The sequence below is a fragment of the Gymnogyps californianus genome, chromosome 4 (genome assembly GCF_018139145.2).
Source record: "Gymnogyps californianus isolate 813 chromosome 4, ASM1813914v2, whole genome shotgun sequence".
NCBI lineage: Eukaryota > Metazoa > Chordata > Aves > Accipitriformes > Cathartidae > Gymnogyps > Gymnogyps californianus.
This window is the reverse complement of record NC_059474.1, coordinates 27441830-27453845: the sequence shown is the minus strand read 5'-3', so window position 1 is coordinate 27453845 and position 12016 is coordinate 27441830. Positions and strand designations below refer to the sequence as shown.

At 36.4% G+C, this 12016-nt stretch overlaps 1 protein-coding gene across 1 annotated transcript in view; it reads left to right on the top strand.

Moving 5' to 3' along the window:
• The window catches only part of ATP8A1 (ATPase phospholipid transporting 8A1), a 125593-nt gene that overhangs the window by 109366 nt on the left and 4211 nt on the right, over positions 1–12016 (top strand). The window contains exons 34-35 of the mRNA XM_050895569.1: positions 7646–7734; positions 8136–8228. Of these exons, the coding sequence (XP_050751526.1) occupies positions 7646–7734; positions 8136–8228 (182 nt within the window). The remainder of the gene's footprint in view (positions 1–7645; positions 7735–8135; positions 8229–12016) is intronic.

Below are 12016 nucleotides of genomic sequence, written 5' to 3'. Positions count from 1 at the left end.
AATATCGCCAAGGATGGAGACTCCACAACCTCTCTGGACAACCTGTGTCAGTGTTCAGTCACCCTCACAGTAAGAAAATATTTCCTGATGTTCCGATGGAGCCTCCTGTGTTTCAGTTTGTGCACATTGCCTCTTGTCCTGTCACAGGGCACCACTGGAAATAGCCTGGCTCCATCTTCTTTATACGCTCCGTTCAGGAATCTATCTCCATTGATTAGATCCCCCCTGAGCCTTCTCTAGGCTAGTCAGTCCCAACTATTTCAGCCTTTCCTCTCGTATGAGAGATGCTCCAGGCCCTTCATCATCTTTGTGGCCCTTCATTGGACTCTCTCCAGTATGTCCATGTCTCTTGTGCTGAGGAACTGAGAACTGGACACTTCTCTAGGTGTGACCTCATCAGTGCTGAGTAGAGGGGACCTGCCTTGACCTCTGCTGGCAATACTTTGTCTAATGAAGCTGAAGATACCATTCACCTTTTTTGCTGCAAAGGCATGTTGCTGGCTCATGTTCAACTTGGTGTCAGTCAGGACCAAGTCCTTTTGTGCCAAGCTGCTTTCCAGCTGGGTGACCCCCAGCATGTACTGGTGCCTGGGGTTGTTCCTCCCCAGGTGCAGGACTTCACACTTCTTGTTCAGCTGCATGAGGTTCCTGTCAGCCCATTTCTCCAGCCTGTTGACGTTTCTCTGGATGGCAACACAACCCTCTGGTGCCTCTGCCACTCCTCCCAGTTTTGTGTCATTAGCAGACTTCCTGACGGTACACTCTACCCCATCATCCAGATCTTTCATGAAGATGTTAACCAGGGCTGGCTGCAGTATTGACCCGTAGGGTACGCTGTTAGTTACTGGCCTCCAGCTAGACTGTGCCACTGATCACCACCCTCTGGACCCAGCCATTCAGCCACTTTTCAGTCTACCTCCCTGTCCATCCAGCCCGTACATCAACAGCTTCTCTATGAGGATCTTCTGGCTTATGCCCTGCTGTGTTGTCCCTCCAGCTGTAAAAGGTGCTATTAATGGATACTTGTCTCTTGCGTTTTTAAAAACAGATGAGTGTTATTTTAATAACTTTTGCAGAATACAGCATAATAAATAAATTTAAATGGTTGTATATTTAAGAAAAGTGCTATGGTACTTTTCCTCAATATTAGCAGGGGGAGTTACAAATAATGCCCCTAAAATTTGAAAAGTGATGATTCTCTTAAGTTCCTCAATGAAACAAGAGAGGTACTGTGCCATGCTTTTAAGGGAACCTGTCAGATAACTCAGTTCACAATCTGTATTTCTAAAAATGGCCTTGAGACCTATGTGGTAAACAAATATTGAAGTCTCTCAATTCTCACTTCATTATCACAAAACTTGTGGAAAATAGCCATTCATCAGTGGCTGATATCTGGGGTAGTTATGCTGAGTTAGCCAGTATTTTTTTTTTCCCCTGCTTCACTGCTTATTACCAATCTGGATTAAAATATTATCTAAAATTCTAGGTCTTCATTTTGGGGGGAGTAATTGGCGTAGTAAATTTTCAGCGAAGAACTATTGCTTATTTACAGGGCATGTTTGAAATACAGTTTTCAAGAACATTGAAATAATTAAACAACAAAAGCTAGGGTCTTCCTTCATAGTCCACAACTTTTTCAAGCTCATTCTCAGCAAAAGGCCCCTGTAGGCATTTTCCCACATTTTTAGCACATTTTCATCCTCCTCCAAGTTTTTTCCCAGCTTGTCTTTTACAGACCTGTGAGTCTTTACAAAACAATAATCAGTAATCTGTATCTGTCCTCCCCTGTATACCGATGTGAACCTCTTCTTTAGAGAAATGTTTCAGTGTATGTTTGTGGAGAATATTATTACTTCATAAAAGAACTCAATGATTTATTGAAGATTTTTTAAAGTGAATCAGAATTGATCCCGTAACACACATCCATTTTAGTCATCTGTCCTCACCTGAGAGCCTAACATTATGTTACCATTCTGATACTAACATATTTTAGCTTATTTAGTTCTTTAAATATGAAGTTTGCTTTTAGTCTTTCACTTCAGGAATCCACAATATTTTCATATGGGGTTTTTCTTTTCGCATTTAATTCCATTAGGTAGTTTCCATTCTGAGTCCTCAGACCTTCACAGTTTAATTGTACTTGGTCTAGTACTAGATATTTGTTAGCCAGAGTCTGCTATTCCCAGCTATACTTCAAAGATCCTTTTCCATATTTAATAGTTACGTTCTCATTCTTGTTCTTTGACTGCACAGGTACAAACAGAAACAGCAGAGCTGATCTTTGAACTACCAAATTTACCTTTTCTGCTTATGATGGTCTGTCTTGGTAGTATTACCATTCTAATATTCTTCCTTTTTATTGGTTAGTCTTTTCCCAGTATCAGCATTTAACTGAATTCTTTCCCTCAGCATATTATTGCCAATCTCCTTTATAAACAAAAGTTACGGGTTTTTTCTGTTTAAAATGTTATGAATCAAATTCAGGACACATTCCTATTGTAGTTATGCATACAACAACACTTAAAAGATCAATGATATTCAGCTGCCATCTTTCTCCATAGCAGCTTCCCCTTCTGATGTGCAATAGGGAGGAATGACTTCAGTTCTTTACAAATTCTAGTGAAACTCAATGTTTCCTGTACTCCTTCCTGTTACACCTATTACAGTGCAGACAGCCCCTGTCCTGATAACGAACTCTGTAGAACCACCACAACTCATCTGCTCATCGTGGCTTTACATCTTTGCCAGATACTGTTTCTTACATCATTTTTGCATCAACTCAGATAGGGTTCCCTGTGAATCTTTTACTCTGAGGCAAAAGAGGACTGTCTAGGCTTTACTTGCAGAACAGCTAATGTTCTCTGATTACAAACACAATTAAAAGTAGCGTGATAAATCTCACCTTGCTAACGTTTTCTAGCTTGTCTAATTTTACATCCAGGTGGCTAATTCTCTTTAATTTTCTAAAGATTATTTTTCAGGTCTGTTAGTTCAAGCTGTAGCGCAACCTTGTTAGCCAAACTTTTGCTAACAGAACCTTCTTCTCTTCCTAATTCTCGAGGAAGCTTGCTTGCTTTGTGTGTCATTCTCCTCTCCAGCTTTTTGAGGAAATTTCCAGGTATTAATATTTATTGTGAAGCCTTTTTTCTTTACTCTTTTCTTGCTTTTTATCTTTGAAAGCAAATCTTCCATCACTGTTTCTGTCTAAAGTCAACAGAGATAGCAACTGATAATTTCTCTTCATAAGAGCTATTTCTGGCACCATCATTTATTGCTGGTTTATTTGGGTTTTTTTCCCAAATAAGAAATATTTATTGAGGTAACCTAGGCTTTCATAAAATGCAAGGAAGGAATTAAATGCCTATGAACTTAATTCACAAAGTGAAAATGAGCAGCCACTCTAAGCTAGTCACAAGAACAGGTAATAAGGTGCAGTCTTGCATTTCATCCCTTTCTGGGCTCAAATGCCTTACTGTGGTTAGAGATAAGTGCTAATCTGATGATTGACAAACCTGAACTACCTCCCACAGTTAGACGCTTATCACCTATGTTTTTTAAAATACCCATTTATCCAACAGTTAAATACTAGAACATTCACCCAAATGAATGTTACCCAAAAGCCAGATTTAATTTTCTCTCTACTTTGCAACTTTCAGGATAATGCTTTGTGCTGAAAGGGTGATTGAACAGAGAACTGTGTCTTCTGCTGTTCCACTTCGTAGGGAATAATCAAATATTTACTAGATCAGAAGAGACAATGTGCTGGCTTTTGCTCAGCCTGAGTGATTAAGGTACTCTCTAGGAAAAGGCAAGGTGTGTGTTCCAATGGATACTTAGAACATTAAAATATTCACTGAAACAAGGGACTGAACTATGGATACATCTGTAGAAGAGAGACCTAAGTCTCTGTTAATTCTCTGTATTGCTCTGTGTCACCACAGAGGTACTTCTTGAAGCTTTAGGATTTATAGTACATGTCTGTGTTTGTGAGCTTTTGTATATATGTATTTATTATTTATAATATTATTTATTATTTGTGTTTATATAATTAAGACCATAATTGTAATCATCCCTCTGTGGGATACAGCCCACCCTTCATACCTGCCTGCAGTGAGGAAATTGGTGATCTTGCAGTGGACTATTTGTATCCTTAGCTGAAGAAAATGAGAGGAGCTAGGGAAAAAAGTAAAGGCATGTTCCGTAGTCTATCCTTACTCATTTTTCTCATCTCATAGGGGATTTGGTCAAGTAAGTATTTATAGATTCTGTCTGCAGATATCCACAGTTATCTGCCTCCTGACTGCTTGGTATTTCCTCTGTTTCAGTACCTCTTACTATTTGTTGTATACCAGTAAGGCTTTGTTTTGTATTTGCAGAAAATGGAGGGACTCCCTTTTTAATATACCTAATAAGCAGAGTTCCTACTTGGTTCTTAATAGGAACTATGAGATGTTTTTTAAACTCTAAATAGCAAAGAAAAACTAGAGGCATTACAAGAACTCACTTGTAGGAACTTCACTGCACTGGGAGTTAATGCAGATCTGTTTTAATATTACAACAGTAAGTACTTTGGCAGGTATGAAGGCAAACACATGCAGTTAACTAAAACTAATGAAGTTGTCTCTGTAGGTTGTTGCAAAGAGAAACTGTTGCTGGTTTGATGGTGTTGAGGAGGTATTATTTTAATGGTTCTGTGGTGTATAGGGAGAGGATATGTACCTAGATGATATCTGAAATAGATAAACTGAAAAGGATTTTCATAAGCTTTTCTGCAGCAAGAATTTTACTCTTGTTTTCATCTTTCTCTTTTTACTTTTAGAAGGCTTTTCAAAATCTGAGCTAGCTGTTTTGGCAGATCGTTGCATAGTAAAGAAAAAGGGAATATTCTCTGTTCATCTTCACATGTAATTTCCTAACAGTACTGCTTCATCAGTGCATTAAAAATGTTTTGCAGCCAGGATTTCTAATCTGCCACTAAGCCATGAAGGGGAGTATTTCTCAGCATTTTTTTTCTTTTTAAAAAAATTAAGAACTTACATAAAAATCTGTACATTGCACTTAATAAAAAATGTTAATTCATTTTAGAAAGTCCTAATATTGAGCATGAGCTACACATAGAACAAATTATTTATCCTCCCTGCAGGATTTGTAAGTCCTACAATAAACTAGGCTTCCCAGCTCTAATTTTGGATTACTTCTGAATTCCCCTGGGAGCCACTTTTGTGGCAGATTCCATTTGGTTTCACAAGGCCTAAAGGGGGAAAACTTGGCATAGACCACAAATCTCTCACATTAGGAACAATTTGTAAACCACGAACAGAGGCAGCCAGAGTCCGTCCCCAGAACAGGCTGCTCCTGTTAGTGCCATTGTCTGAAAAGGATTGGTTTGCCATTTCCCAGATGACCTGCCTATGTGTAGAGAGATGTGAAAAGTTAGAGACAAAAATGTTTTCTACAGAGTGAGGGGGGAGCTTTCTTGTACAGAAAGGAAGGAAATACCTCTGTGGGATTTTATTTTTTCCCCTCTTCGTCCAAAAAATACAAAGAGGCCCTCTGTCTTTAATGCGAATGTCGGCTTTAAATCTTTTAGGTTTGGATTAACGCTGTAAAAGAAAAAAAAAATCTGACAGGCTTTCAAATATGACGCAGAAAATCTTTTTTTTTTTCCCCTCAATTCATGTTGTTCATTTGTAAAGCCAAAGGCTGGATGGACTGAATAGTAGGCGCCAGTTGTTCCTTCATTCATAGTTAGCATTACAATGGTCAGAATTAACATCCTAAGACCTACATTATCACTTTTGCTGTTTCACCAGCAAACATTTAATACAGGGTGGCTAACGCAAGGACAGCTCTTTGCTACATTCTTATAAATTAAAAAATGTTGTTAATAATAGGAAGTAAGAGTCGTAATTACTTCAAGTTGTATTTTTTATGCTTGTTTTTTTAGGAAACTTTGTCTCTCTAATTGCTACTTAATTATAAAAAGTCTTGCAAAATGTAGTTGTGATAGACATTTCCTATTAGCTGCTGTTTTAGGAAATGAGTATTTCATCAAGTATGTCAAAAGTCATGTTTTGCTTATAAAGTGACTGTGCTAATAGATTTTCTCCGCTTCCTGATAGAAAATTTTCTTTTTTTTTTCCTCTGCTGAAAATGTGAATTGTTTTATTTTGAACCTGTCACTGCTCAATGTTTGCTGACAGCTGTTGGCAGACATCATTACTAGAATCTCAGGGCAATATCTATGTCCTTTTAACATAACTGTGGATAGTTTACCAAATTTTCAGTTCAAATGCATTCTAATGCTTTCCAAAGAATCAGTGTCAGTAGGAATTTGGATACAAAAACAAGGTAAATAAAACTTTTTACCTATATGAGAACGAAATTTATTTTCTGAAAATAATTCACTTCTGTTTTTACACATGAACATATCAAGTGTAATTCTAAAATGTTCATGTATACACATTCAGAAATTAGACTTCAGCTACTGCAAGCTACCTGCATTTGTCTGCTAATTAACATCAGTAAAATTTCAGTTTGTTTATTTTAGTTATGTAGTGAGGTTTACCCTTTGAAAGGAATTAGTCTCCAAGTAATGAAGCGAAGGATTTGAAACGGTATCGTTGTGTAGCAATGTTACTTTCAATCTCTGTGCAATCTAATTACGTTACAAAGGTATTTTTAATACTGACTGCAAAACAATCTTTCAGTAATATGCTTCATTAAGTATTTATCATACTCCTTGCATCCATAATATTATTGATGGAGATACTTGGGCATGAATTACACGGGTAGATTGAAGGGTTTTTTTTCCTTTAATGTCCATACATTATGATGTTTGTTTTGGCTTTTTAGTGTGTTTTAGTTTTTAGTATGTTTACAGACCAAGTTAAGTTATGAACAGAAGAAATTCCTATGTATTAATATAAAGCGGTGTATAAAAAAGCTATACAGCTTTTTTACTTTTATACAGCTAAAAGCAATGATCTTGTTTGCAAATATTTCACAATGTGTTAATGTGTTAGATCTTCATTTAACAATATGTTGCATACTTCCATAATTATGTAATTAGTTGTTTTCTTAGCTCTCATTTTTAAGCAGTTTGTTGAACAGGAGTCTGTGGCAGTGTGGGAACTGTGGTACAGTGAGTTCTGTTGGAGATAACTTTGATCTGAGTTATATTGCAAAATGATTGTAACAGCATCCAATATCCATATCAAGGGTCAGGAACCATTATATCCTGGTAGGGTTGATTGCAAATAAGAAATTGTACTCATAATGTATTGACAAAGGCGGGGGGGGGGAGTGGATTTTCGATAAATCTGATTTTAATGGAAATGTCTACAATCAGCATAGTAGTGTAGAGCAGGGTTGTGGAGGGGTAGATTCCCCCTCTCTCTCAGAGCTAAGCAGTGCGATCTTTCTACCAGCTTCTTAACATGAATTAGTGCTTACTATCTACTGGATTTCTATAGCGACTCAGGGGATTTTAGAATGGAGTTAAAGTTTTATTTCACACTAGAGAGTCTAGAATGGTTCATTTAAATTTGCTTTTGATACCGTCAACCACATAATTGATATTTCTGAGGTTTTTTTCCTAGTTCTTGTCATAAAATCATCACATTTTGTGCTTTTTTCCCTCCAGGCAGCGATGATGTTCAGCTCTGGAGTGTTTTGGATGGGACTTCTATGTATTCCTATGACAGCTTTACTTTTTGATGTAGTATACAAAGTGTGAGTACAGAAATGCCTGACTTGTACTGTACATGTACTGACTTTTAAATGTGTGTTCTAATTACTAATATAAGAAAAGCAAATGAAGATCAGCTCTGGTGATTATATAAAATTATTTTTTACCTTGTTTGTTTTTGACAAACTTTATTACAAGTATTATTAGTATTTTAAATGTTTCAATAATTGTAATGTCTTTCTATAAATACTTGTTTCTAATTTGCAGGAACAGCTGATAAAATATATTATTTAGACTTGCTTTATAATATTTCTTCTTGTAAAGCTTAATTTTAAGTCATCTGGGAAAATGGATTTGTAAATTGAATGTTTATATAAGTGTTAAAACAATCTGTTCGTTTACTTTCAAGAAGAGTAAATCTGGCAGTATTTTGTATTACTTACAGAGTAAAGAGAGCTACTTTTAAGACACTGGTAGATGAAGTTCAGGAGTTGGAAGCAAAGTCTGAGGATCCTGGGGCAGTTGTGCATGGCAAGAGGTACTGTAAAAATCTGTAGATCATTGGGTTTTTTTTTAAAAAAAAAAAAGCTAAATATTTTCAGCTTTATACATGTATCAAAGATGAAAGGTTATTTTTCAAAATTCATACAAACAAAAAGCATCTGTAAAGAGGTTTCAGGTCGACTGAGCCTGTATGTTTTTTCATATGCTTAAATGTAGGTTTTACCAAAGGCTTTAACTGATGTGTTTCTTTGTAGCTGACTTTATGTTTCTAGTTATTATGTGTAGAATAAACTTGAGGTATGATTTTGATTGTGTCACTTTTGACTGTGTTAACAATTAATACAGTGAGTTTAAACCTGCATCATTCACTAGTATAGTTATAAATTGGGCCTAAGCACAATTTAAAAAATAAAATAAATGTTTAAAACCTGCTTGGTAGCATAGGGAAAAACAGCAAAATCTGTCTACGATTTGCTGAAATTGAATAGAACAAGCTGGCTTTGTATCTAATGCCAGTCTAGAGCAAACAAATTTGACAAAATTATTTCTTACCTCATATAGGTTAAACTTAAGACTCCACAAGAATTCCCTTGTTACATCCTCCTTCATGGGTCAGGCAGGTAATTTGAAAAGGGAGAAAATAAAACTGAACAATTGGACAATTTCTATGTGTAAACTCAGCGTAAAGGTGTGCACTCAGTAAAATACTTAGGACTTTTTAACCCTAGCTGAACTCGTAGCAAGCGCTTGCTGAACGGGAGTATGAGATGACAAAGCCCCCCTCTCCCCTCCTTCCAACTCATTAGTGCCATTTGGCTGAGCTAGAGCTTTCTTTCCTTGTCTTCATTTTCATGAGTTTTGTGAAGTCTAAAAAACGCCGAAACTGTTGATACTTGATTTTCCTGTTCTTTCTTTCCTTTGGACTGCTGATTTTTTTAGTATCTTCATGGCAAAGGGCTTAGCCAAGAAGGCTTTTTTCCTACCAAGGTATGCATGGAAGGAAACCAGAAAAAACACAAATAGCCACTTCTTTTACTGTAGGTTCAATTTTCAGGAAGCACCTTTTGTTCATAAAGATACTTAATCTCCCTTTTTCCTTCAATCTTACTGTATCCCTCCTCCGGTTCTGTGGGAATCAGCTTACTAGGATTTACCAGGTTGAGACCAAATTACTTGGATACCGAGGTGATGACCACCATTTCTAATGGGTGGAATATCCAGCTTGTGTGAGTGTTTGCTCCTACTTTTCCTTTCTTTTCCTAGAAATTATTTTCACAACAATGTTTTGTCTCTACTGGAGTTCATCTTCCCTGGTACCATAGACAAATACCAGGGAGGCAGCATGAGGCCTAGAAGCTCATCCCACCACCTGTGGAACACCTAGTCTAGTGTGCTGGGCTACACAGGAGCACATACCTGCATAGTGTCTCCCATCAGGCTCTATATGCTCTCTTCGTAGCAGCAGCTTCAGACTGGAAGTACTGCAAAATCCCCTAGTTAATGACAATTCCTGCATCAAGCATACTTTTCCTTCGTCACTGCAAGACCCAACTAGTGCCTGCAAGAGTAAGTTCTCTTACCTTTAAAGGTGATCTACATTGATTGTTGTGGATGCCTTTCTCCAGTGGCAGTGCTCATTCAGGCAGCTTCAGGGCAAGATTTTCCTCCAAATTAACCAACTCATATATCAATGTGCTGAGCTTTGAGCCAGAAGCAATATATGCTGTGTGCTCTTTTGCAAAGAACAAACGTTGTAAAAGAATGAATTGCAGAAGAGAAAGCAGACATTAGTACTAGACAGTACTAAAAGGGGAACATCTTGTGGACGTAGAAGAAAGTAAGGTAATGTACCTTTTTAGTGTTCCATACTTGCATTCCCAGGACTTCTCTTGTATTCCCAAATTCAGCTACTTTTACTTCAGTTGTCTAGGCATTATGCTCTTCCTTCATCCTACAGAATGTTTTCCAAATCCCTTCTTATTTAGTTAAGAGGAACTTGGTGTTTTCACCACTAGTTTTATAATTATCTTTTTATCCCACAATTAAGTAGTTAGGAGGGCTTCATGAAGGTTTAGTTAGCTGCCAGAACGTCTTTCTCAGATCCATTCCTTCTCCACAAAGTTATTTTTAGACCTGTATTCTTTGAAGTATACAAGCATCCACCTAACATGCAAATCAATGGATGTTAGACATCTTAATCTCTCTTAAGGATTTATTCCCTCCATTATTTTTTTAAATTATATCTTAATTCAGGTAATAGAGCCAAAACTTCACCTTTTGTGGAGAAAGTATTCTTTGTTAAAGAAATGGTCTGATGAACTGACTGACTTGCATCTTCAGAAATTTTACTGAACTATTGTAAACATTTTTGAGTCTCCTAAGTTGCGGAAGCCTGGATTAACTAGTTACCAGTGCAGAGTAAGTAGTTAAATTGGTAAGGAATGTCCTCTACATCTGTTTTAAATATGTACATGAGACTTTTTTATGCTTGAGTTGCAGTGTTTTTCATGCAAGAACAAATAGGTTTTTTTTAAAAACTTACTGTGTATTCTTCAGCACCAAATAATATTTTTCTAGTGTGCATACGTCTGGAAGTACCTTTTTATGTTGTAGCAGAAGAAGGGATTTGTTCTCATGAAATGCCAAAATAACGTAAGAAGATATAAAGCACTGTTTGATTAAGAACTGGGAAATAGTGAGAAAGATAACTCAGGAAGTTTTCCACTCTGTTCCTTCCCATCTTAAATATAGTACAACACAAAATAAGAGGCTCAGCTTCCACAGATAACACGTCAGGATTCTACTATTGGCTAGATGCTGTAATGAGACAGTATCTGAATGTTTACTTAGAAGTATATTAGTGTTAATTTTTATTGTTGTTTTTTCAGCTAGAATATATTTGTTGCAGATTTTTAGAACTGTGTTGACCTGATACTGCATGCATTTAAATACAACTAAGATTGTAAGGCTTTACCTTTTGATGTTTTCCTATCAAACAGTCTTAGGATGGGAATTTTCTATTTAAATTCTAAATTTGCGCTTTCAGCTGTTTTCTTAAAATTAGGATAAAAATTGACATTTACATTGAAATAATTTAAAATATTGTTCTTCAAAGATCTTTATTGTATTTTAGCATATGCTTTAAAAGTAGCACATGCTAATATAGTCTTAAAATCTGTCATCCCTTGTATTTTTACAGTGCTGATTTGTAAAGGTTTTCAAACTGTGTTATCATTGAAGGCTCAGGAAGAGCATTCCTATTGTATCTTGCTGTTTCAGTGTGTGTAAGGATACGTAATCAGATTTTTCCCCAAAACCGTCCAAAAGTACTTTATTTTGTTCTTCTGTAGGCAACACATTGAAAATGGTTTTATCACATATATTTGTCAGTTAAGTAAGAATGTATCTTGAGCAAGAAGGTGTGAATTTTGCATGGTCACTTTTCCGACAGAAAGTAAACTTTCATGGTGGAATACTATTGACTTGAGGGTGCCTTGATAGCATAAATAATAGAGCAGCTTCAGTGGATTAACAACTTTGTGCCACAAAAAGTATGATTTCTATCATTGGAGCCATTGTAATTGAAATGCCACAAAGCCATTTCTACTCAAAATTGAAATGACTAAGGTAAAAGGATACTTTTTGTATATAAACCATTGTTCAAAAACAGTTTTTCTGATACCTTGTATGTAATGCTTAAGCAGAAACAACAGTATTAATACTTACTACAAAAATATTTTTACTGGGTTGAATACTACATAGACTAACAGTAACATGAATAACAGCCCAAACTTGTGGAAACTTCTTTAGAGATAGATACTG